Genomic DNA, 26,014 nt, shown 5'->3' with positions numbered 1-26,014 from the left:
TGCCTTCCCCCTCCTGGACTCCTGGAGCTTTCAGTCATTCAGACTTGAGTGAGTTTCCCCTCAGATCGTTCTTTACCTCCGAGCTTCACTGAGTCTCTCATTTCATCTTTTTACAGCAGCTTCATGTCAGTTTTCAGCCTCAATGAAGGAGCGGTGATTTAATACATTTCTATTGAGCCTCCTCCTCCTCCAGAGACCCTGCAGGCGTCCCAGCAGGCCTTAGGCTCAAAGTGAGGTCAGACACAGGCTGGTGCATGAAGCCTCCTGGTGTTTCTACTGTTTCTACTGAGATCTGTGTGTGTCTGACTGATTTTCACACCTTCAGAATAACTAATCTCGCCTGATGATGTACAAAGCAAGTAAACAAAACTCAGAGTCTGGCACTGCGCTCTTTACGCCCCAGTTTGAACCTCCGTTTGTCAAACTGGCTCCATTAAAGCGGCCAAGTTAGCTGTGGAGGTACAAACTGTAACTGGATGACTTTGGTACTGAAGAAGTCTTACAGAGCATCAGTGACTTCTCTGTGGGCATCGTCTCTTATCATGAACGGGTTTCGTGTAGAATGTTCCTGTCTCTCGTTTTGTTTTTTAAAATGGTGTGAGAGTAGTTTTAGATTAGAGCCTAGGTGCTTAATTGGAGATTGTGAAACGACAGCTAGAGTTAATTGTCACGTTAAAGGTCCCATATTATGCAAAATGCACTTTTCATTGTCTTCTCAACCAAAGTGTATGAAAAAACACATCCTCTCTTTTTCTCCTCCTCCATCCTTCAGTAAAAGAGTGATAAACGCTCTGTTGACGTTCCGTCCGCCATGATTTCCGTCTGTCACGTCTGCTATGAGATGAACGATGTGTTCTTGTGAGATTAAAGCGTGTGAAGCTGCAGCAAAGAGCAGAATATGAGGTTTAAAATAAAATGACCGTTAGTTTTTTTCCAGATGTTTTATTGGGGTCACATGAGCAGCACGACACAGGACCACGTTCAGGACCTCACATCATCGATATTCACCACAAATCAGCAGAACAAAATAAATTAACATACAGAAATAAAACAATCATTTCACATTGAGGATGTTTCAGTGCACATCAGCTGGGAACGCTTGACTTGAATATTCGTGTGACGGGAAAACAACAAACGTTAAAGAAAGAAAAGAGTTGGTTGAGCCTCGTGCTTGTGTGAGACGAACGTGAAGATTATTCAGACGCGAGTGGAAACGTCTTTGTGGTCCTTTCACGTTCTACACCGACAGCTTGTTCACCAAACTTTGCTCTTTGATCGAGAACAGCGGAGGAAACGATTCGCCCACACAGAAAATATCATCCCTTCATTCACTGAATATGTTTCTACTTACAGACACGAACACGATTGTAAACACACACACTAATTTCACCAATAAATAGCGTTTCATAAGTCATTTTTCACAAGTTCTCTTTGTCCCTGTTTGTCCAGCTGTGTCCCTTTCCTGGGGGAGTTTATCACTAATGGGAGTCTGAAGAGGAGCCTCCAGTTTGTGCCTCTCAGTACATGTGGTGCCGTTTGAGGAAATAAAACATTATTTATATGTCTACATCAGTGTAGACAAATATAGCAGGTATTTAACTTTGCTGTGTGAATTAAAAGTGATATTTTGGCCACTTGGGGGCAGCAGACACAAGATTAAAATATTATAGTGTTGTGTTCGTGTACATCTGCTGAATAACGTCCACTATTCACTCTGATCTCCATCTTTAGCTGCTAAATGCTGCGCTCTGTCCACCAGCTGCTCTCTGACTGTGTCTGTCTGTGCACAGTGAGCTTTTAAAGCCTTTTCTCTGAGACGACAGCGTTCAGCTGATAAAAGTCCCCTCATTAAAAATAGAGGTTATAGCTGCTTTGAGCCGACACACAGCGGCCATCTTTGTTTGTTGGAGAGCAGTTAAAATGTGTTGGTGCAGCAGATGAATATTTGGGGTTAAAGGAGACTTCGACAGTGCTTTAAAGACCTGAATGCTAAAAACATGAGAGACACGTACTGGGGCTGCCTGGAAACTGGACCCTTATTCTGACAACACCACTAATTAGTCTGTGAAATGCCCAACTACAGATGAACAGGGAGCGGAATGTAAAGGCTGGGAGAGGAAGCATCGCAGTGAGATGAGTGTTTACGGGAGAGAGAGAGAGAGAGAGAGAGAGGGAGGAGGGAAGATGGAGGGTGAGGCGAGCGCGTCACTCCGTCTGCGGCACAGAGATGGCCGGGCCCTTGGGGTCGTCGAACCTGTCCATCGTGCGGAGCTGCATGATCATGTGCAGGCCGTAGGTGAGCACCAGGACCATGAGGAGGCTGGTCATCAGGCCCATCCAGATGCCAGGAGAGAAGAAGCCCGCGCAGTCGCTGGCGTACGAGAAGTTAATGCCGCTCACGTTGAAGCCCTGGATCTGTGGAGGGAGCGTTCAAAAACCTTTTTATCACTGGACCACAAAGTGACATTCCCACGAGATGACACACAGCAGATTAGGGGTTGTTAGAGCGGGAGCTTGAACCAGAACCAATCAGAACCTGCAGCATCTGATTTTCCATTTAAGTGACAATCACTTTATATATAAATAAACTCCCTGTGTGGAATAGACTTTTCTTAATTTGATGATTTTCCAGAGATTCCATGACTCCTGTGCACCTAAAGAACTGAACTGGGTCCATCTGGTTTTTCAGCATTGATCTTCAAGCACGGTTGTTTATTGTGACTATGAGTTGCCTGCTGTGCGTTTTGCACTGCGCTTTAAATCAAAATGGATTAAATTGCTCGATTGAAATATAAATATAATCTGACAGTTATTTAGGCAACAGCAACCATCACTATCTCACCTGAAAGTCTTCAAAAGAGACCCTCCACTGATTGGCTCGGTCTTTAGAGGAGTGCGGGATGAGCAGGGGCCAGCGGTAGTTGGTGACGGACTCGCAGCGGTACGAGTACTCAGCGGGGGCGTAAATGTTCCTGCTGCCGTTAAACGTGGCTTTGGCCCCGTCGTAGTCCAGCTCCACCGTGTCCAGAGTGAACCAGCGGCGTGCAGACACCTTGTAGTGGCGCTGGCTCATAGCAAAGCTGAACACACACACACACACACACACACACACACAGGAAGAGATGCTGGTAATTAGCTTCAATTAGCTCAAGCACACAATATGGAGATATAGATTTAGATTGAAGCGTGTGTGTGTGTGTGTGTGTGTGTGTGTGTGTGTGTGTGTGTGTGAGCAGACTCACATCAGTTTGAAGCTGCTGTGGCCGAGGACATTCTCATAATTAAGAACCAACCTGCGTAGAACCGAAAAATGAAAAGAGAGAAAGAAGAAAGAGAAAAAAGAGAAAAGAGTTCTTTTAATACAGTTTGGAGATTTCGTTTAAAAACATTTCATATAAAAAGACATTTAAGATTCTTGAGACACAAGTTCATTACAACTCCTGGAGATAAAGAAAGAAAGAGGCTGTTCACTGGCTGCAGCTTCTCTTCTAGTTCTAATGATCAACGAATCATTCCAGACAATGACTGTTAGATTAGTGGATGATGAGCAGCAGCATTGATGAGCTACTCAAACTGTGAAGTTGCAGCATTCTTCGGCCCCCCTGATGTGAAAATACACAAATCTCATGAAGTCAGATCAGCAGGGACATCGGACACGACGTTACAGGCTTCAGCCTCATAGTCGCTCCTGTTGCTTCTGAAGTGCACTGCAGGCGTGAACTACCTCGATTTGGTTTTGTCACAGCTTGAGCCGTGGAGTTTGGGGTTGACATCCTCGCCAAAGGTATTGGGGGTCAGGTCATGTTCCTCCCACTGACTGCTCCGCAGGACGCTCACCGTCAGGCCTTTGGCCCACAGCAGGATACAGGTTTCCCCATCCTCCTGGAGAAAGAGGGGACAAAGGAAGCACAGGGGAGAGAAATGAATTAAAGGATAAGGCCGCCATTATAGTATATTTGTGTGTTCGACCGTCTCTCAGTACTTTCTGACTTTTCTACTGTTTGTGGCTCTCAGCTCCAAGAGCAGTGGTTCCTACTGAAGACGACTTGTAACACAGTTCAGTATTTTTACAAAGAGGAAGAAAAAGAAAGTTCTAAAACAGCTGGACACTGTCGCTGTTAGCAAACTCAAACAAGAAGAAATGAGTAGATACACACAGTTCTTGTTAGGAGGACACACTCAGCGATGTTTCATGGCCGGACAAACACAACGCCAAGTAGGAATGGAAAGACAAAATGGTGAGTCCACCTTAAACTCCACAGGAGCGTAGAGGTTAGCCTTCTCCTTGATCCTGCGCTGCCTCTCCCTTTCTCTCTCCCTCTCCCTGTGGCTTCCTCTGGCCTGCAGGAGAGAGCGTCCTCCCCCCAGGCCTGCCTCCATGGAGAGAGACGCCGCCTCCTGTGAAGAGCCCGAGGAGGAGGAGGACGGAGGGCAGGATCAGGGTTAGAGACACGTTACCAATAAACAGCGAGTGGTGTGAAGACTGAAGCACAGACTCACCCTGGAGGGCCGCAGGGCTGTGTAGATGGCCGTGTATGGGACGGCCTGGGTCTTCATGGTGCTCAACACCTGACCGATCATCTCGTCTGAAGAACAACATGTTTATCGATCAAGTGTGGCGTCACCCAGCTAACGAGCTCAGGCTAAAAAAAAACGTGTCATGAGAGACGGACTCACCGTTTCCACTGAGGATCTCTTTAGCAGACATCAGATCCACCCTGTAGGAGACAGACCGATGAACACAAGTAAAACAAGTGAGTGAATAAAACCCCGTTCAGACTGTACAGAGCAACGGCTTTGTATTTGAAAGTTTTTAAACAAGAAGATCTGCCTCAACTTTTCTTTTATATACAAATCAGCTCAGTGTGGACTTTTTTTTTTTTTTTAAACCTTTAACTCGTACTTTTTACTCCACTACAATTAGGCTGAACAAAATATAAGATCAGAAGTCTATTACACATCATATTCCGTCATTTCCACACAGCTAAAATCCTAAATAAAGATAAAACAAAGAGGATATTTTGTAATGTTAATCGTGTCCAAACGGGGTTTAAGACTTTAATCATTGGAATAAAAAGCAGGATTCATACAGAATGTGACATACATACAAATGATACACTTAAAATGTCTAAACATTTTGGTTTAAATCTAATTATTTCTTCATACAAAATATTTCAGGGCTGCAGCTGTTAAATATTTTCTGTATCGATAAATTAAAGCTCTGTCAGATGTCACTGATCAGTCGGGATTCTCTGAGGGTGAGTCCGGTGCACCTACCCGACGCCGTACGGCAGCCTGAACACCAGCAGGGCGGCCGAGGAGGCGTTGAGCCTCAGCTGGCTTAGGGTCTCGGGGTCCATGTACAGAGGGGAGGTTTCTAATTGGTCCTGCAGCTGGCCAATCACTGCATTGGAGGCAGGCCAGGACACGGCAGGTAACACCAGGGGGGAGGACGAGGACATCAGAGCCCCCTGCAGCACACACGAGACAAAACACGGGTCAGAGTCAGACAGAGACGCAGAAGAGGCGGACACAGACATCAGCATCATCTCACCTCCAGGTTGGGGAAAACACTGTCCTGCTTGTTTCCAAAGGCTCCTCCGTACATGGTGAAGTCCTCGATACTCATCTGGGTGGAGACAACCAAAGACAGTCTGTAACCGCCAGCAAGCTGTCTGCGCCATTCATGTCATTTCCAAGTCTTTTTTTAAGTTGCATCAATAATTTTCACTTTATTGTGGTGGTACATTTATCACACCGTCCTGGTTTGGCTGCTTTTGGAAGCACCAGCTAAAAACAGCAGGGACATGCTGAACGCTCCTTTGTGACACATTTTTAGCAGGACTGTGGTTTAATGTGAACGGACGCTGAGGACACACAGACAGTTTCCAGCCAACAGGGTGTTTAACTTCCACTTTAAAGCTAACGCTGCCTATATTTTGCCAATACTGTGCCAACACGGTGGATTTGGAGAGAAGACTAATAAGCCGGTGGCAGGAAAGCCACTTGTGTCTGTCTGTGATTTGAGAGAGTTAAACAATCTCAGTCTGTTACAGAGAAGAGAGACAATAATCTTGTAATTATAAATAAAGCTCCACACAGACAAAGAGTTTGAAGTTCTGAATCATCAGAAGGTGAATTAGCAGCATTAGTGCAGGTGAGACACTTTAAGAGATCACATTGGACTGTGATTATTTTTGACTGAATAATTGCTAAATTGAGGAAAACAGTCTGCAGAATAACTGGTGATTGAAGACTGAAGATACTGATATTTTGTACAATAATGATGTTTTTTTTAATTAGATTTTGTTCACAATAAAGCTTACTCGATAAATCAATTGGCAGAAAACTAATTCGGCACCCGGTTTGATGATCGACGTGTTGTTTAAGCCATTTTTCCAAGTAAAAATTCCAAAAATGTGATTGTTGCAGGTTCTCGAATGTAAAAAATGTGCTTCTGCTTCTGCTTGGTTTTTCTGTTTGTCAGACAAACTCAGACATCTAACGCGCTCACTTTGGGCTCTAGGATGGATGTGAAGGACATTCTGATGTTTCACAGACCGAACCACACACACGTTTGTCCCATCTCACCTGGAACAGTGTTTTAATGGCTCTGTAACTATTTCAGTCCTGTACACTTGTCTACCTTGTCCTGAAGGAACAGCACCACATTTCTTGGGCCCACATTCAGAGCTTTCTCCAGGTAGGAGGCCAGCTGCTGCTGGTCGACGATGTGTCCCGCTGCGGGAGGGGGCTGACTTGGCAGGGAGATCCTGGTGCACAGTCAGGGGGGGGGGGGAAGTAGAAGTATTCACATCATACACTGACGTAAAAGGATCCAGACAATAATGTAAAACCCTGCATCACATGTACAGGACATACCTTCAGTAAGTGTCATAAATGTGTAGCACTTTAATATTGTCTCTGTGTTTTAGATTTACAGTATTTTTTAATTTCTATATAAAGCGATCAAATGCTTTCTTCAGCACAAATGTAGTATTATTATTAGTATTAAGAGACTAGACTAATACCTTTAAATTCATGCTTCAGTGCAGCATTTTACAGTTTGCAGTAGGTGTAGCAGGTGACACGTGATCAGTACAGAACATCTTTAAATACAGCACTCAGGTATAAATGTAGGTACTTTGGTGGCTGAATACTTTATTTTCAAACCACTTTCTTCCAAATATCGTCCTTTTTACCGCATTATTTTTTAGCTTCTGTGACAAAACACATGAAAATATAACAAGTAGAGCTGAAAAGATGAATAAAACTACAATAGACAACTATTCCAGCTTCTCAGATCTTAATAATCTTAATGTCCTTGTCATATTTTTGGAGGTTTGGACTGTTTTAAAGGTGCATTTGTCACAATTTCCCCATTTTTTTCTGAGCAAACATTAAAACCAATGAATGGAGAAAATACTCAGCAGATTAATTTAGATTAAAATTAATCTGTTCATGACTTTTATGTGACAGCTTATTTTTATTAGCTAGCCTGTCACTCACAGGTCACACCTGACGACAGGTGAAACGGCACCTGACACCCATGAGCACCACAGGAAACCGTCACCTTGTTTTATTCTACATTTTCATCACTAAATCGAGCCACGTGAAGCGCAGTCTAATGTGTTTTCTTCCTTTCCTTCTGGTTTTCTCACAGCCGAGCATCAAATAACGGCCAGCTAACGGTTAGCAAACGGCCAAGAGGAGCGTCTGTCCCCGGACATCCATCTCCAGACCCGTTAACCGGGGCAATAAACGGGGCAAATAAACAGCCCCTCTTACCCCTCGCTCGTCCACAGGATCAGCGGCACCTGCTCGTCACATTTCCCCGTGGTCAGCGCGCCGAACAGGGCGAGGAAAAGGGTTAAATCCGCAGAGATGCGGCGGAGCTGCAGCGTCCCTGTGGTCGCCATCTTTACGGTGATCTGACAGCAGGTGACGTCGGCCGACACGTCACGTGACGGCGGATGAAGAAGAAGAAGAGGCTCCTCTGCCTCACACACTCACTCACACACACACACACACACACACACACACACACACACACTACTACTTTTGAGGTACTTTTACTTTATGTATTTTACATTTATATTTATATATTTATATTTTATATGTGGAAAATGTATTTTTACTTCCCTACATGTTCAAACTTGCATATTTCCTGTCTCACTGCTCTTTCTGATCATATATACACCATCTATTGGATTTTCTGCCATTTTAATGTATTTTATTGTTTTTATTACTGTAAGGTGACCTTGAGTGCCTTGAAAGGCGCCTAAAAATAAAATGTATTATTATTATTACATTCATCTGACTATAGCTATTATAGCTGAACATTTAATGTATAAAAAAACAATACAATAAAAAGATAAATACATAAATATTAGGTGCATCATCATGCTTCAGGTGTCTACATCCAGCGTAACTCTCAATTAAATTACTAAAACTGTCCAATATATCAGAAAGACTTCTTTCCTCTCTCCTTAATCATCTCAGATTTATCTGGTGACCCCGTAGATGGCGAGGACAGTGTCGCACGAACTCAAACAAACTCAGAAAAGTTGAATACTTTATTGGCATCCACATACTGTACAGTAGGAAAGAGTGGCAATCACAGTAAGGCGACACATTTATAAAACAACCACAGATTACTGAGCCGTGGCCTTTCCTCCCGTATAAAAGCCATTGATCTCTGCGATAAAATAAGTTATATACACATCTGCAACGTGGTAGCATTCAGAGGTTCGAAGAATCTACAGAAAACCTTGCAGTTTAGTACTTCGTCTGCAAAAGAAATCATCTACAGCACTAAGAAACTGATTTGCAAACTCGATTTGAATGTGCAAGAGAGATTAGAGGAGGAGGCCGGGGCACGAGGTGATCTTCTGGACAGCATGACTGACTCACAGCTGCGTGGACGTAATAAAAGCAAAACATACAATAGGACAATATTCTAACAATCATTAAGTGACGGCTGTAAAAGTTACCCATGCAGAGCAGCGCTGACCTCCTGATTAGCTTCATTACAAATGATGAATCTCCTCCTCGCTCCTCGTGTTCATGCACACTGCATGTTTCAATTCAATATCTAAATTAGTCGTAGCTTTGTTGAAAGTTCTGCTAAAAATTGGTTCTTTTGATGTATGTGTAGAAATGGTGTGGTTATGGTCGGGGAAACATTGCGGTTATGAGAGATAAACTAAAGATAACTAAGGTGCTCCGTTTAAGTTTCAATCCTTAAAATTTCCATAAATTCCAATTTATTTATTTTTTATATTCTCTATCTGCTCGGATTTTCTTTTCTGCAATAGCCCTTTAATGCATTTACATTCTGTCCACTATTCCTGCACTGGATTTAAACTGCCTCTGCACAAGGAATTCATAGGAAATGAGGCAGCGTGTATTATTATTATTATTATTATTTTGCCCTGCTGTTGTGTGGAAAAACTACTTCTGCCATGTGCAACATGAACCCGGAGCTGCTCGTGGCTAATGGCTAATGGCAGATTATTGACTTCTACATTGAAACAACCTGAGTTTGTTTGGCTGCACTGTAAACAGTCAGACCAGCTGCTCTTCTGTCGTCATGTCCAATAAAGTAGCTGCTCAGTGAGTATTTGACCGCATGGCTGCTAACATCAGTGATAGCACGCAGGCTGAAATCTTTAAGGATTATAAATTCACGCTCACAGTAAATCAAGAAGTGGATTATAACTGCAGGTGCGTAAATCATGAGGTGTGGAATCATCCAATATGGGCGTAATTATAACTGAAACACAGCAAATGACCAGTTATATGATGAACACTAATGATACTTCGGTGACTGGCCGCTTAGAGGTCACACAGCACCGACTGGTACGAATTCAAGTAACTCCATCATCCATTAATGTGTTCTCTGAACGGATCATGCTGCTCGGAGCCTGTCCCAACAACTCACTGATGCATTTGCAGTGTTAAATAAAAACAAAAACAAAAGGAGTTAATCAGGATTAACAGAGATGACCTTCGATAATGATCCAGCAACACTACTTACAAAAAAAACGTTGCTCGTAACGTTCAAAAGCTTGTTGCGAATCAGTGGAGGTGTGGGTGAGTGAGGAAGGGAGTGGACGCCAAAACACCAGTGGTCATAAACAGTCCTGTGTGGGGGAGGGGGGGGTTCCAGCTGTGTTACCCTCAGTTTGGGTAGTGGATCACCGGTCCTGGTGGCTGTGAGGAGTACAGTCAGTAAAAGTGAGACAGCTGGGACTCAGGACTTGGTCTGTATCTGCCCATGGAGGGCATCGGCCTGGGCCTTCAGGCTCCGGAACTCCCCCTGGATGAAATCAGTCAGTGTCTTCCTCATCTCCAACTGAAACACAAAAACACATTTATGAGTGTAACCAGTAAACTTACCCAACAACTACTTTACCTTCTTCTTCTTCTGCTGCTTCTGAGACATCGTGATCAGGATTTTTTCACTGTATTTCTAGACTAAAGCTAATTTCCTACACAAACTGATAATAATTGGATGGATGGCACGACAAAAATGAAGCCAAGACATCTGGATCAGGCCTGATCCCGCTGTTTAGGGCTGGATCAGGCCTCAGACCAGCCCCTAGTTATGCTGCTATAGGCTTAGACTGCCGGGGGACTCCCATGATGCACTGGGCTCCTCTCTCCTCCTCTTCCTCTCCATCCTTATGTCCCTTTAATGCCTGTTACTGACTTGGTATATTCCCCGGAGCCTTTCTGTGCTTTTCTCATCCTTCTGGTTCCTGTGGATCCTGGTCCTGGTTCTCCTGCTGTGGTTCTCTGGTTCCTGTGGATCCTGGTCCTGGTTCTCCTGCTGTGGTTCTCTGGTTCCTGTGGATCCTGGTCCTGGTCCTGCTGCTGTGGTTCTCTGGTTCCTGTGGATCCTGGTGCTGGTTCTCCTGCTGTGGTTCTCTGGTTCCTGTGGATCCTGGTCCTGGTTCTCCTGCTGTGGTTCTCTGGTTCCTGTGGATCCTGGTCCTGGTCCTGCTGCTGTGGTTCTCTGGTTCCTGTGGATCCTGGTCCTGGTTCTCCTGCTGTGGTTCTCTGGTTCCTGTGGATCCTGGTCCTGGTCCTGCTGCTGTGGTTCTCTGGTTCCTGTGGATCCTGGTCCTGGTTCTCCTGCTGTGGTTCTCTGGTTCCTGTGAATCCTGGTCCTGCTGCTGTGGTTCTCTGGTTCCTGTGGATCCTGGTGCTGGTTCTCCTGCTGTGGTTCTCTGGTTCCTGTGGATCCTGGTCCTGGTCCTGCGGCTGTGGTTCTCTGGTTCCTGTGGATCCTGGTGCTGGTTCTCCTGCTGTGGTTCTCTGGTTCCTGTGGATCCTGGTCCTGGTCCTGCTGCTGTGGTTCTCTGGTTCCTGTGGATCCTGGTCCTGGTTCTCCTGCTGTTGTTCTCTGGTTCCTGTGGATCCTGGTCCTGGTTCTCCTGCTGTGGTTCTCTGGTTCCACCACCACTTTTTACTGATATTAGTCGTGTTATTATTATTCATATATTAACTATTGTCATGTTTTTCACTGTTATTACTAACAACATATTACTAATTATTAGTTGTTTGTTAATTATCATATTCCTACGGTCAGTACTATAGTTGCTGTTATTATTTTGGTTGCCTGATTGATCTGATCACTTTGGTTTTAATTGGCTCTTTGATGCTATAAAAAGGGGGTGAGAGGTCATGATTGACAGCTAACTATCAAAACCCAAAGATGTTCAGTTTACTATCGATGAAAATATTCACATTTGAGGAGCTGAAAAAACAAAATAGCTGCAAATAAATTCTGTTTAATTGCAGATCAATAGCTTTAACTTGAAATAAAACATCAAATGAAAAGCTGTAGCCTTCGTCTACTTCAACAAGCAGTGATCTGAATTTGGTGGTACATTACATTCCTATATATAAATACTCTCCCATCTTTAGTGTATGAAAGCACACAGCTACTGTCCTGCCACTGTGCGTTCCTCTCTGTCCTCACCTGGCTCTTGTTTTCGGCTCGGAGGGACTCTACGAGGTCCTTCACACTGAACGGTCTCCCCACCAGGATTGTGATTCTCTGGAAGCAGGCCACCCGTTAGTTAAGAGCCACGATAAAGCAAACAGAAACACAGCGCTGAAAAGACTGGATGGACACGCTACTACCTTTCCAGCCTGGGGAATGTAGGGCTTCACGTTTGGGAGAACGTCACTCAAACCTGAGATTCAAGTAGAGCACAGAGGAGAATTGTGCTAAATCACAGTAGGTCCACTAAAAGTGCTTGTTTGATCCACTGACAGGCTCAGAGTGTTATTCTAAGGGTGTGACAGCATTATGGGAAGGATCCCTACAGAGAGAGACCTGGAAGATCCTGTTCATCTAACTAGGAACAGCTGTTACATCTCCTGGTTTATTGCCACCAGACTACATTGAAAAGTCATTTTTACACAGGAGTTTCTGGCCTGTGAATATTTGAAGCAGCAGGACGGTGTATGTGCGACTGAGTCAAAATAAACTACTGCTGTGTTCACGGTGATAAAGGAACATGTCACCCAGAGCAACAGAGAGGAAGAAGATATATCAGGTCTTCATATACACACACACAGTTAGGCGATTTCCCTCCACCTCCAATGTCAATAAATCAAAACTCTTAATATGCGTACACTCACTGTGGGCTTGGATATTCACGTGGGATTTGCACACAATGAGAAAACTATGAACTTTAAGCTTTAAAGACAGTTTTAAAGCATTTCTCTACTACAGACCTGACTCTCCTGTCCCCATGTAACTGTCTAATTCCTGCTTTCCTGTCGTCTCTCTACTGTAATCTCTAAAATAAAGGCAGACAAACGCAACCAAAAATGCTGCCTGAAGCAACGACCATGGATCAAAAGTAGAGCTGTGTTAGTTTTCTATGTGCTTGAAGTTGAAACAAAGAGGCGGCACAAGCAGAGCATGTGGCTGTCAGCTGTGAAGTGTACTCACCCACGTGCCACAGCGGCAGGATAATAGGATTGAGGGAGCACTCTGATATCAGCCGCCCCACACCTGAAACACAGAGCCCTGCTGAGTGGGACCTCCTCAAATCTCCAATGCACCTTCTTTCTGTATGTGCTGAACATGATGTGCTAGTGATACAATCGAGCTCTCACCCCATTTTAACCGTATAAATTCTTCGGTCATGTTGACTTTTCCTGTTAAACGAGGAAGGAGAGAAAAAGGCTGATTTCCACGAAGCTACCAAATGATGAAGAAGACGTGAGGAGGGTGGTTAACGCACCTTCTGGAAAAATGTGCACCCATTCTCCTCCGTTCAGCTTCTCCAGGATGAAGTCCATGCCTTTCTGGTAAACGCCATCGCCTGTGGGAAACATATGACGTCAGTTCTTTGTGTTGAGCAGACACCAAGCAGACGTTCTGGGATGAAGTCCACAGAGACGCACCTCTGCAGACTGGAACACACTTTCCACGGCTGAAGAAGCGCGAGTGCAGCTCTTTTGTGAAACAGATGTCAGATGCTGCCGGGGTCCTGCCCGATCACAGGCAAACAATCACACAAATCATTAACTAAATATAGAGAGACACCCAATACTTATTGCTACAAATGAGTGAATGAACATCCTTTGACTTACCACCGCATCTTGTTGAAGTTCCACAAATGTCGGAGCTTTAGGACACCTGTCACGAGCAGATGGGATCATTTCAACATCCTGTGATGTGATGATCTGTGTGATTTCTGTGTGTGTGTGTGTGTGTGTGTGTGTGTGTGTGTGTGTGTGTGTGTGTGTGTGTGTGTGTGTGTGTGTGTGTGTGTGTGTGTGTGTGTGTGTGTGTGTGTGTGTCCTTACCCCAGAGATGAGGGTCATCCATACAAGACTGGTGATTGGACAGAGTGATGAGGGGCGTGCCGGACGGCCTCTGGTCAATCAGGTCCAACAAAACCTGCTGGTTGTGGACCGTCAAGTAGTTCATGTACTCTGATTGGGAGGAAGAAAAAGTTAGAGACTGAAAACTTGTGTGTTCAGTAAGGAAGTCAGATTATTCTTATCAGTATTGTGTTGGTACATGGTGTGTGTGTGTGTATGTGTGTGTGCCGACGTACTGGTCCAGAAGTAGGAGTAGGTGCCCACCATGCCCATGATCACGGAGCTGGAGAGCCTCCATGCCAAAGCAGGGCACTGTGGGAACGGCCATCTGACCTCCAGGGGCATCACAGCGCTCCACAGACACTACATCCACACACACACACTCACACACACACCTGGAGCAGCCCACACAGAATGGGACACACACACACACACACACACACACACACACACACACACACACACACACACACACCAATATATATCTTTTTTAGGTTTGGTCTGATTTAAAGGAGCACTTCACTGCTTTCACAGGTGATGTTCAGCTCACTCACAGGTACCACTGTTACTAAAAGTATTCTTCTTATTATTATTATTATCTATTTCTTATCTTCACCTCGTCTTAATCCCAAATGTAACTTAATACATTTACTATCTAACTACAAATGTGAGGTTCTTGTCCTTTGCTCTTCATTTTCTACTTCTAATCCACCAGCGTTATCTGACAGCTGTAGTTCCTTAGTTACTGTAAATCAGCACATATGAAGTATTTATAAAATCTTATGTTGGCAATAAATTAAAAAATGTCAAAGAGATTTCAAGGTTCAACGTGTTTTTCATTTGAATGATTTGAATGTGTTTTTTTTTTAAATAAATGTTGAGGTCTATGAGGGAGACACTTTGGGCTCATTTCACCATTTCTACAAACCAAACAATCAATCTATTGATGGATGGAGAACATAATCATCAGCAGCAGCTCCACCTCAACCAACTCCAACAGTAAAATCCTGCTTTCCCACCAATGATGAGGAACAATAACCTGATGACAGAACATATAATAGTACAAGAGCCACAGTTGTGCTATTATTATTATTATTATAACACTTTAATGATCATACTGACTTACTATGACTTAAATTATGCTGTCATTTCCACTTAGTGACTTCTAATTGCTCCTGACATGGTGCACAGTGTGTCTTTGAGTGTTTACCATCTTTAACCGACCACTTATTCTAATGTCAGGTCACAATGTGCAGTTAGCCTGCTAGCTAACTCGTTAGCCTGCTAGCTAACTCGTTAACCTGCTAGCTAACTCCTAGCCAAACTTCACTGACACGTCCGGGCTCTGAGGCACAAACTGTGAAATACACGTTCATAAACGGGGGAACATTAAAGGTTCATCTGCCGTTTTAGCTCACACAGTGAGGTCACCTGTGCTGACACAGTCATTCAACAGTTACCTGCCTGCATTTTTATTCATAACTCCACACAGTGCTGTCGAGCCAAAAAACAGCCAAATAACGACATTTTGGTCGGACATTGACAGGTTTTGCGCTACGACACCTCCTATACTATCTTTACAGGTGTAATAACTTGAGAAAACATCACAAGATCAACCTTTACCTCTCTTTTTTCTCTCCTGTTGACAGGCTAGTAGTCACCTACCCCGGAACTGAAAGTCACGCACTGAATTATGGGTGTTGTAGTTCTTTGGGGGAAAGACTTTTTTGTGGTCATTTTTAGGGTTTGCCTCTTGCACCTGTGTGTCGTTTTGTTTTTAACTTCATTTTCTCAGCTTTTGGCTTCATGAATAATGATAGCGGACCATTAATGTGGACTACAGGCCCTCCCCCCGGGGAGAAAGTGGATCTCTGGGTAATGGATGCTGTGAAGTAGGCCAAAGGTGAACTGCAGCAGCTTTGACCTTGTTACTGTTTCTTTAGAGTTACTGAATAAAAAAATGTTAATGGATTTAAAAAAACAAAAAGGTGATAATAATAAAATAACAGAATATACCCAATAAAAGTGGATTTTCAATATTTTTGCGATTTCTGTGCGTTAGAATTTGCCTTTATTGTATCTCCAAAAATGAATTTCATTCAAATAAAATGACATTTAATTCTGGATATGTGTTTTATAAAACTGAACAAATGATCCAACTGGGATAAAGTTTAAAGCTTTTTTGCTTTGAGGGAAACAAGAGACAATCTGGCCCACAAGGGGGCAAAATTGATCTGCGTGACCCTGCTGAGCTCCTCCAAACCAGGTCTGCAGAATGTGGACTTAATCAAACAAAGACAGTTTAAGGACATGCAGTGTTTAGGTGCAGTATCAGCTGAAATATTAAGGTAATAACACTGACTTCAGGCCCGTGTGCTGTTGCCCACTTTGCCTGCTTGCTAATCCAAAACAGCGGACGCTCACACTCCTCGAACGGTAAATTCAAAACTCTTTATTCAAACACTTGAATCACAAAACCTATAAAACTCCCCCAGGCCTGAACACAGGCCAAACACTCCTCTTAAATCAATCAAACGCTGACTTTTGGCAGAGCTTGTAGATTAAAAACATAACTGAATCCATTCTAAACTAAATGGTACTAAATTTATAATCTAACATTTTACAAACATTGCAAATAGTTTGTAAATACGAGGCTCTGATCCAAATAAATATATTCATATTTACGATATATCTCAAAGTGTGCGTTTACATTGTACTCACAAAAAGCGAGTGTGAAATCTTGATTACAAAGCATTGAAAAGAAATTATCTGTGAAATTACATTAAAGAATAAAATAATCCAAGGTCCTAAAATGTGACTGAAAAACACAAAACGCTGAATAACACAGTTTGTGGTACAGAGAAGCTGGTCCATACTGGCGGCCACGTGCTGATTAACTTCACCAACTGGGTGCGAGCGCGTTCAAACCCTTTAATGCCACCTCGAACCCCAGAAAACAGGCCTGGAGGGGGGGAGGAAGGAGGTGTTCAGTGAGTAAATGAGATGCTGTGGGCTTATAGTTAAAATGCAACATGAGAACAACATAAGATTAAAGATTTACCGCGTTGGCAGGGAACGCTCGCAGGAAGACGGCGTTGAATCCCTTATAGAGGGCTTTAGGACCCTCCTCTCGGAGCAGCGTCCTCAGGACGTCGACCAGACCTCTGTACTTCCCATCTGCAGCTGGAAACACACGCACAACAAAACTACGTTTTACTACAGCTGTCAGAGAAAAGCAGTAGGACAATATGTGCTTCTGAACTGTAGTGGAGAGGTAGTATGAAATGGAAATACTCAAGTACAGCTCCCTTAAAATTGTCTGATGTTTTTAAACCTGGCCCTTTTGGTTAAAATGACTGGTAGGTACTAAAAGTGTTGGAATTGGTCCGATAGATCATCTCAGTCTGAAACCACAAAACGGGCTGCAATGGCTTCAGTGTCATCGTTTGGTTCAGCTGCACCTGATCAAAGTAGGTCCACTAAAAGTGCTTGTTTTTGGTCACTGACACACTCAGATTATTATTGAACAGCATTATGGAAAGGATCCCTAGAAGAGACAGACCTGTACAATCTGTCATGTCTCGTCGTGTGTGTTAGTTTGTCTAGGTTCACTTGTGTCTAGTCTCGTCTCTCACTTCCTGTTTTATTTTGAAAACTAAACTCTCCTCTTGTTTCAGGCTGTTTGACTTCCTGCCCTTGTGTGTTTTCCCGCCTTGGTGATTGTCTGCCCCGCCCTGATTGTCTCCACCTGTTCCCCATCACCTTGTGTGTGTATATATAGTCTGCGTCTCCCTTTGTCTTGTGCCAGATTGTCTTGTCTTGTCCGAGCATCATAGGTCACTTGTGTTTTGGCAACCAAGCCATAGATTGTCATGCCATGTAATTAGTAAGTATCCTGTTCATGTAAGTATTGTATTGTATTAAAGAGTTTGTCACCAGATTAAACGTGTCTTGCTTCGTGCATTTGGGTCCACCCTGCCTCTGAGCCCTGTGCGTAATACAATCCTTTTTCTTTATCGTTATATCTCTCTCTTCAATGCCACCAGACTCTATTTAAACTAGTAATTCTACCTCAGAACACAGGAGTTTTTGGTATATTGCTGCTTAAGTGTTACAGTGTGTTACACAAATATTGTATATTGTGTCTTAAACTAATCATTTAAATCACCAGAATCACACTATCACAAGCAAACTAACCAACTGAGGCAGCGACAGAGCACCAACTCCCGTGCTCTGGGGGTAAAATCACTGTTTTTGTCAATGGCTTTAAAGAGAGTGATATAACAGCGGTCTTACAGGTCTATTTCTTTCAATAACATACTGTGTTTCTTTTTCAGGGCTCACTGTGAAGCTCTCACCTGTCTGGAAGTTGGACTTGAGGACATCTGGAGGAAGAGCGATCGTCCAGTTTAGTATCCCTGCCACTCCTCCGGCCAGGAGGATGTTGGGAGTGCTGAGCTGTGAGACACTGACGCATAAACACACACACACACACACAAAATCAAAGGTGTGTTTTACAGGATCTAAATGATCCTCGCACTTTACAAGCTTCTCCCCACTGTAACCATGGTTACTCACCTTTGACCTTCAGGTGTCAGGAAGTTTTTGAGGTATTCATACGTCAGGAAGTACAGACCGTTAGAAGGCACGTCTAAGACGGAGAGGCAGAGAGCCAGTGAGGCTGTGAATCCATACTTTGGATTCTTCAGTCACACACACACTAACATCATAAACACCAATAGAAAAGTGTGTATATAAGTACTTAATACTTCTACTCTGCTGCATTAATTTGACAGCTTTAGTAATTAGTTACTCTGCAGATTTAAATTATTGCACATACATATTTGTTTTATCAGCTTGTTTTTTGCTTTTGCCTAATTTATCTCGCTTTCAGTGCCTTCGTGAGGAAAAAAGTGTATATAAATAACATATGTAGCCCCCCAGCAGTGTATATAAAGTAAGTCAAAGTAGTTTTCAATCAATAATCATTGGATTATAAGATAATATTCTGTAACTGACTCTGTAATGACTCATTCTGCATTCACTGCTGCTATATTATCATGCAACTACTTTTCTGAATATAGGACCACGGCGTATTCTGACGCTGTAGCACTGCTGCTTGTACTGAAGCACACGCACACACACACACACACAGCCACACACACAGCCAGCGTTATGTTTACCTCTGATGAGAGTCAGCACGGTCCCTTTGTAGACACTGCGGATCCCCTGCTCCTTATACAGCCTGACTGCACAGTCGAGTGGACCCGCGTACTTGGCCTCTCCACTGCCAGCCTGCACCTGCAACACACAAATCAATACTTCAGTGTTTCTCTCGTCTTGTGTCCCAGTACTGGAGTGCAACTACGTACAGAAGCTCAAACGCTGTATTTAACTATAAATCTGAGGTACAGGTACTTTACTGTCTCTCTCTACGGCATTACATTACAAAATATTGTACTTTTTACTTCAGGAAATCTCTTTTACAGCTTTTGTTGCTTTACAAATTGAGATTTTTTACACATAAAAGTATATAAATGAATCTAAAGATCAGTTTCTCTAAGCACAGCTGACACGATTAGTCGATTAATTAAGATAAGATAGTTGATGTAATTAATTTGTTGATAGACAGAAAAATAAGTCATTTCAAGGTTCCATCTCTTCAAACGTGAGGATTTGCTTCTTTTCCTCTGAATGATTTGAACCATCTGAATGTGTTTTTAATCATGTTGACCTTTGGACTGTTGGTGGGACACAAGCGGCATGAAGGAGTCACTTTGGGCTCATTGTGACGTTATTTCTCAACATTTAAAAACCACTAATCATCAGCTTACCTGCAGTAAACATTTGATCCTCTCTCCTGGAGCCACGATCACTGTGGTGAAGACCCCTGCCAGGCAGCCAGAGAGGAATATCTGCGTGTGCCTGAGTGGAATAAAGTCGTCCCATGTTGAGTTAGATCATCAGAGCCAGTCCGGTCACTGTACACAGAGCCACTGCTTAGATAAAGACAGCAGCTCGCTACCATGTCTCCTTCAATACACCATTATGGTACACAGAGGACAGCTGAGGCCACTAGGCTCTGGGAGGATCACCAAAGTTATTACACTTCATCCTGAGGGGAACAGAAGTGTGTGAATCAAATTTCACAGAAAACCAAAACTGTGAACCAGCTGGTGGCGCTACAGGAACAGTGAGGAGAGTCTGCAGCATTCATGGTCTGTGGACCAGGAAGTGGTTCTGAGGCATTTACCATAAACAGAGCAGAACGTTAAGAGCCCCGTATACAGTCGACCAGCTGGTGGCAGCAGCAGTGACCAGCTGATGGCGTTCCCTCCCCAGTACGACTCAAACCAAACGGTTCCCACTGAAGGTGATTGTGAGGAGCACAAGGACTCACATGGACTCCCTCTGGAGGCCACCGGTGGTCCCCGGCATGTGTGACATTGCCACACACATATAAAGATGGAGGAGCAGATGGGGTCAAAATGAAAGGGGCTGACAGCAGGGTGGTGGTAACGTGAGAGAAGGGCTGCAGAGGGGGGGTGTTGCTTCAAACCAGCAAATGATAGCTGGGGGGAGGGCAACAGAGGAATGGATATATATATATATAGAGAGAGAGAGAGGGAGAGCATGTATTCCAGGTATTACACACACACTGTAAAAGAAACACTCGTGCTAATAACTGTGTGTGAATGTGTACTTGCATAACCGGTGCTGTGGGGACATAAACATGTTTACACTGTGACATTGTGGGGACTTCAGGGGCCGAACACAAGTGGCCATGATGTGAATCAGAACATTTTAGGATGAGGACTTGAGGTTTGAAGTTGGGCTTAAATCTACAGGTGGTGAAAGTCAAAGCGATGTCCCTCTGAGTGTGTGTGTGTGTGTGTGTGTGTGGGTGTGTGTGGGTGTGTGTGTGTGGGGGGGTGTGGGGGTGTGGGTGGGGGTGTGTGGTTTTACTCACGTCAGGGGTTTGCCAGAGTCCGTCTGCTGGAGCTGTTTTCCCAGACCGAACCCAAAGAAACTGATGGCCATCATTGGAGCCACGCCCGCCAGGGGAGCCCCCATACCTTTATAGAGGCCGAGGAGACCCTGGACACACACACAGGTAAAAAAAATCTAATCAGGAACACCACAAATTCCAACAAATAAGTTCAAATATCACGAAAAAGTGTGTTTGACTGAGGTGAAATTAGTGTAGATCATTAATGTACGTTAGCTGGGACAGATATGTACCATTTAAACTGTAACCCCCCCCTCCTTAATTATTTTGAAGGTAACAGGTGAAGCCAATTAAAATTTTAGCAATTTAGCAAACGTTGGACGCAGAAACAGATGACTGGTGTGATCTGTGTGAGCGATGAGGAGGAACCTTCCTCACATTAACACATGAAACTGAATGTTTTTCTTGTTTGTTTGTTTTTTTTACCACCTTTGTGACAGTTTAACGGCAAATTGTTTAAGATTTGTGGAAAATTTGGGGTGTAAAGTGGATCTACTGTGCGCTGCAGTGACGAGTCGTGTGTGTGCGTCTTCACCTCTTTGGATACGGTCTTGCGGAAGCAGTCGTATGTTCCCGTGTAGAGCACGTACTGAGAGCAGGAGGCTTTGGGCTGCGTCTGCAGCCTCACCTGGAGGACAGGAGCGCGTTAATACTTAATTCAATTAGAAAACTTGCACGCACACATTTAATTAGGCCACTTTAAGGGACGTTACATAGGCTCACATTAATTTCCTGGAGACTTACTCTAACCCCCACCCCCGCCACACACACATATCTCTGATTGTGCGTAACCATGTCAAGGGAGGATTGTTGAGACACAAGATAAGAGAAACACCCATCAGCGTCTGCTCTGCTGCTCGGGGTCACTGATAACAAACACAGGGTGTCACTGTGAGGTAGTTCGATAAGCATTAACCAGCAGCTCAGCTACAGCTCTCTGTGTAACACTTCATTGATGTATTCTTCATGATTTTCTGGAAAGTTTCCTGGAAGGAACTTTGTACTTCGGAGCCCATTAAAAGGAAAACAGGAAGCTCCTTGAAAGAAAAGCTCCACCTAAGAGTCATTTCCTGCATGTGCGTCAGGTGGCTTTGGCCCCCGAACCTTTAGGAGACTGGCGAGAGGCAGGTGAAGGATCGTTCCACCTGGAAATCTTTCCAGGAAATGAGAGAGCTGATCATTATGATGATTTGAAATGTGGAATAATGGCTCATATTTATAGTCTCATGGTTGTTTTTCAGTTTGTGCTGTTTACGGGCTAACGTCTGTGTGTTCCCCACCTTTTATTACCACTACAGCAGCAGTTTGAGCCTCCAACACAAAGTTATTAACTGTATTTTCACCATCTTAACTTAATGCTCACATTGAACACGAGGGACACCTGATGGGAGTGTCTTTAGTTCTGCAGGTATTTGTTAGTTAAACAAAGTATTGGATTAATTAAAACTTGATAAAGTTGAATGAAAAGTCAAATAAACAACAAACTTATGACAGTTTATGGATTTATGGAAGCCCATTACTGCCAAAAGGATCCTTTAAGTCATTTTAAAGACTTAAACTTTCTCAAAATAATGAAAAATTAGTTTGAGATGCTTGAGTATTATTTTGTGAGACTGAAGTTTCTAACTATAACGTCGGCAATTTTAAAATAATTTCCTGGAAAAAATTCCAGGTGGAACGGTGTAATTTGGTACCAATCATCAGCTGAACATCCACTGCAGATGTACTGGATTGTCGTTTTAGTCATAAAAAAAACAAATTAAAACCCACTAATAGCACTGAAAGTCAAATAATCAGCAAAGCTGTTGCACTTTATGGAAGCTCATTTCAGCCAATGTGATGAAAAAAAAATCCTTTTAGTCGTTAAAAGGAGAAAAAACTCAAAATCATGACTTGGTATCTCAAAACAGAGAGAAATTTAAAATAAAGATAAATAATAATAATGTTTCTCGACATACAAAGTTGTTATTTTGAGAAACCTTCTCATTATTTGAGAGTCATTCACTCAAAAAGCTGATCAGCGTTTCGAGATATTCAGTCATTACTTCAAGAATGTATCCTGAGGGGAGCATGAACATGTGAGGCGGACCAGCCAGCTGATGAAGACACCGGTGCTACTAACAGGCCGCCATGCAGTGGACAACGTGGTTTAGCTATGAATAGAAACGTGCCACACTAACCCCCCTCCATGGAAAACTTCCCTGCCCGTCGCCTCTCTAAAGATGTGAAGCTTTGCTGCTGTACGCTGCGTCTGATTGGTCCATTTTCAGCAGCGGGTCGACGTTCACAAGGAACTGACGAAGAGTCTTTATCTGATCTGAGGTTATTGTTGAAACAGGCCACCTTGTACATCATTATTAGAACTGATTTAATGTTATTAAAAGTGAATCTTTGGGGTTTTTGGTTGGAGAAAACTGACAAACTGTTTTTATTCTTTTGTTTCGATGCTAATTTAAATGAGAACTTGGTTAGTTGAGAAAATCACCAGACGACTAAGCAATGTTGAAAATAATCACAAATGAAAACACTAATAATAGTTATATAGTTATATATTCCATACTCTACACACAAACTACCAAATCATGGCCGTAAAACTCTTTAATATCTGCACATCTGTATTATCGATCATTTATCACTGCTCTGTGACATTCTGCAGACTAAACCATTCATTGATTAATCAGGAAAATAACAGTCAGAGAGCTGAATCCTCGTCTGGAAAGGTGAAAGGCAAATAAAAGCACAGTGGAGGTGTTGTGTAAAGCCTGTTATTACTTTATATCTTGCTGAAATGTGATGGTGTGAACCCTGACTGTGCTGTCACAGCCGCCACGTGTTTCAGTTACTGTTGATTATCTGTCTGCGTTATCAGATCAAACGGACACTTGCTAGTTCCACCTAAAAAAATTCCATATTTCCATGTTTAATCACGTTAAACACTTATTTGACGGCTTTAGTTAGTCTTCAGATTATATTTGAATAAAACTCATAAATTAGCTCAACCTTTAATCTGACATTCACATTAATGCTGCAGTAATATTAATCCAGAAATATATGAAAACACTGGCAGGCAACACTTTACTGCACTATCGATACTTTTACTTTTAATATTTTACTTTTTTTAAGTAAAGGTTTGAATGTAGGACTTTCACTTGTAGAGGAGGATTTTCACAATGTGCTGAAATATAAGTACGTTTACTTAAGTATTTTCACACACTTCACGTTTTTCTTTACACTTTATATGTTTGTTTTTTCTTTATACTTCAGTATTTTATACTTCTACAACAATTGAGAAGTAAAATATTGTACTTTTTACATCACTACATTTATTAGACACTTGTAGTTACTAGTCAGCAATAAAAGCACAATATTGTCACCCGGCATGGAGCAGCACTACACACCCTGTACTAGTATCTACAAGTGGCTCCAACTGAAACATTAAAGTGTTCAAAAACTAAATGCTCCCTGTGTAACAGTCTTTCTGTATATATAAAAGTACTTTTAGCAGATAATACTTGAATTCAAGACTTTTACTTAAGAATCTACTAAAGTATTTGTAGGCTGCTGCTAAAACACTTCTACCTCAGTAAAAGTCTTTTTCACTGTTTTCTCACATTTTATGGACATAAAAGAGAAAACCTGCAGTCTGTCCTCCTCCTGTGCAGAAGCACCCCTGCTGCAGACTCCCCAGAGGATCTCTCATGGACGAGGAGACACTTTAAGCTGATTACCAATAATCCCCTGAACACCTCGGCCTGATCTCTGACTGCTTCACCGTCTGACTCAGAGAGAAGACACGTCCAGGAGGGCTCCAGTGAGGCTGGACTGAACCTGTGGGCCGAACAGCACGCAGTGAGTCACCTTGATGGTGTCCAGCGGGTGTCCCGCCAGCAGCAGGCACGCTCCGGCGACCCCCCCGGCCACGAAGTTCTTGAGCGGAGAAACCTGTCCCTCTTCCCCCATCCTGTCCCCCGCATGGCCCGAGCACACAGCCGGGCCACGGTCCTCCTCACGCCGCCCCGACAGCCCGCACACACCGCTGCCCTGCCTGGGCGTGTGTGTGTGTGTGTGTGTGTGTGTGTGTGTGTGTGTGTGTGTGTGTGTGCAGGAGGCTGGACTTTGCCTTCACTGATCTGTCCTGATCAGCTGGGAACTACTTTTCCTGCCTATAATCAGTACTTGTAAGCTGTTCCCCTGTTCACAGGCTCTGAGCCTTTATTCTGCTCAGTCTGCACACTGAGAGCTGTTACTGTGGTTTCTCTCTTTATATAGAAACTAAAGGAACGACATCTGCAGGCTTCAACATGGAAACAGTGACCTCTGGCTGTAGAGTACAATTGAGGTACTTGTAATTGAGTATTTTGCAGTTTTTTAAAAGTATTTTTTACTTCTACTCCACAAAATGTATCTAAAACAACACTGATTCAGAGTAAGTGTTGTCAATGAGTGCAAAATATAATGAACAAATAAATATTAGATTACAAAAGAGTATGAAAGAATAGACATAAAAATATAAAGACATAAATACACTACACATTATAAATACATTATAAATATACTATATGCCTCCTTCATGTATAGAGATAAATAAAGTGCTCTAATTACACACTGTAACGTCAAGTACGTTTACTCAACCACCACTTTCTAATTCTTCTGTGCTACGTTTATCTGCCAGGCGATTTAAAAGTTTATTAAATATAATGTTTTATTATAGATTAAACGAACCAACAGTTCATGAGAGCACATTAAAGCATTTCATGCTTCAGTGAGTGTGTTGACTTTGGGCTCACTGTGACGTCATTTCTGCTGCAGGACTTTTCCTGGTAACACAATATTTATCTGGTCGTGTTTCAGGAGTTTTGCTGATGGGAGGATCTGAATACGTCCTCCACCACTTTATTATTACATCAGTAAGACTTTACTGACCTCCAGGAGGAAATCCACAAGCTGCCCAGTGTGAAGTTATAAGCATACATTGTAATGAACCCCATATTTACCAGCTGCAATATTTAACTGATGAACTAATGAATGCATCATTACTCATTGGCCATTAAACAAAATGAACACTTTTACTTTTGGAACAAAGTATAATTTGATGCTGATGCTTTCGTGCTTTTACTTAAATAGAAACAACAGTCTACTTTAGCACTTTTA

The 26,014-nt window shown here is 43.0% G+C and overlaps 3 protein-coding genes across 3 annotated transcripts; all 3 read right to left on the bottom strand.

Moving 5' to 3' along the window:
• Positions 1-940: 940 nt before the first annotated feature.
• atp6ap1a (ATPase H+ transporting accessory protein 1a) lies at positions 941-7,925 on the bottom strand. Its single transcript, XM_070839413.1, has 11 exons — positions 7,789-7,925; positions 6,647-6,773; positions 5,555-5,629; positions 5,278-5,471; positions 4,678-4,718; positions 4,501-4,586; positions 4,249-4,398; positions 3,725-3,882; positions 3,243-3,293; positions 2,843-3,080; positions 941-2,415 (listed from the first exon to the last, which is right to left on the bottom strand). Exons 1-11 carry the CDS (start codon positions 7,917-7,919, stop codon positions 2,206-2,208), a joined length of 1,461 nt encoding a protein of 486 aa, XP_070695514.1. The 5' UTR covers positions 7,920-7,925; the 3' UTR covers positions 941-2,205.
• Positions 7,926-8,558: 633 nt separating this feature from the next.
• On the bottom strand, positions 8,559-15,524 carry tafazzin (tafazzin, phospholipid-lysophospholipid transacylase). The gene is made up of 11 exons (XM_070839473.1): positions 15,478-15,524; positions 14,091-14,249; positions 13,837-13,965; positions 13,621-13,666; positions 13,432-13,517; positions 13,269-13,349; positions 13,141-13,182; positions 12,974-13,036; positions 12,154-12,206; positions 11,990-12,067; positions 8,559-10,357 (listed from the first exon to the last, which is right to left on the bottom strand). Exons 2-11 carry the CDS (start codon positions 14,197-14,199, stop codon positions 10,256-10,258), a joined length of 789 nt encoding a protein of 262 aa, XP_070695574.1. The 5' UTR covers positions 14,200-14,249; positions 15,478-15,524; the 3' UTR covers positions 8,559-10,255.
• A 761-nt stretch (positions 15,525-16,285) lies between these two features.
• LOC139210369 (mitochondrial carnitine/acylcarnitine carrier protein) lies at positions 16,286-25,053 on the bottom strand. The gene is made up of 9 exons (XM_070840403.1): positions 24,722-25,053; positions 21,399-21,491; positions 20,825-20,952; positions 19,689-19,779; positions 19,038-19,155; positions 18,433-18,505; positions 18,213-18,322; positions 16,916-17,037; positions 16,286-16,816 (listed from the first exon to the last, which is right to left on the bottom strand). The coding sequence occupies exons 1-9, from the start codon at positions 24,821-24,823 to the stop codon at positions 16,754-16,756; spliced, it is 900 nt and encodes a 299-aa protein (XP_070696504.1). The 5' UTR covers positions 24,824-25,053; the 3' UTR covers positions 16,286-16,753.
• Between the last annotated feature and the right edge of the window lie 961 nt (positions 25,054-26,014).

This window comes from Pempheris klunzingeri, chromosome 11, assembly GCF_042242105.1.
Source record: "Pempheris klunzingeri isolate RE-2024b chromosome 11, fPemKlu1.hap1, whole genome shotgun sequence".
NCBI lineage: Eukaryota > Metazoa > Chordata > Actinopteri > Acropomatiformes > Pempheridae > Pempheris > Pempheris klunzingeri.
Note: the sequence above shows the minus strand (reverse complement) of the source record. Positions and strands in the feature narration are given on the sequence as shown.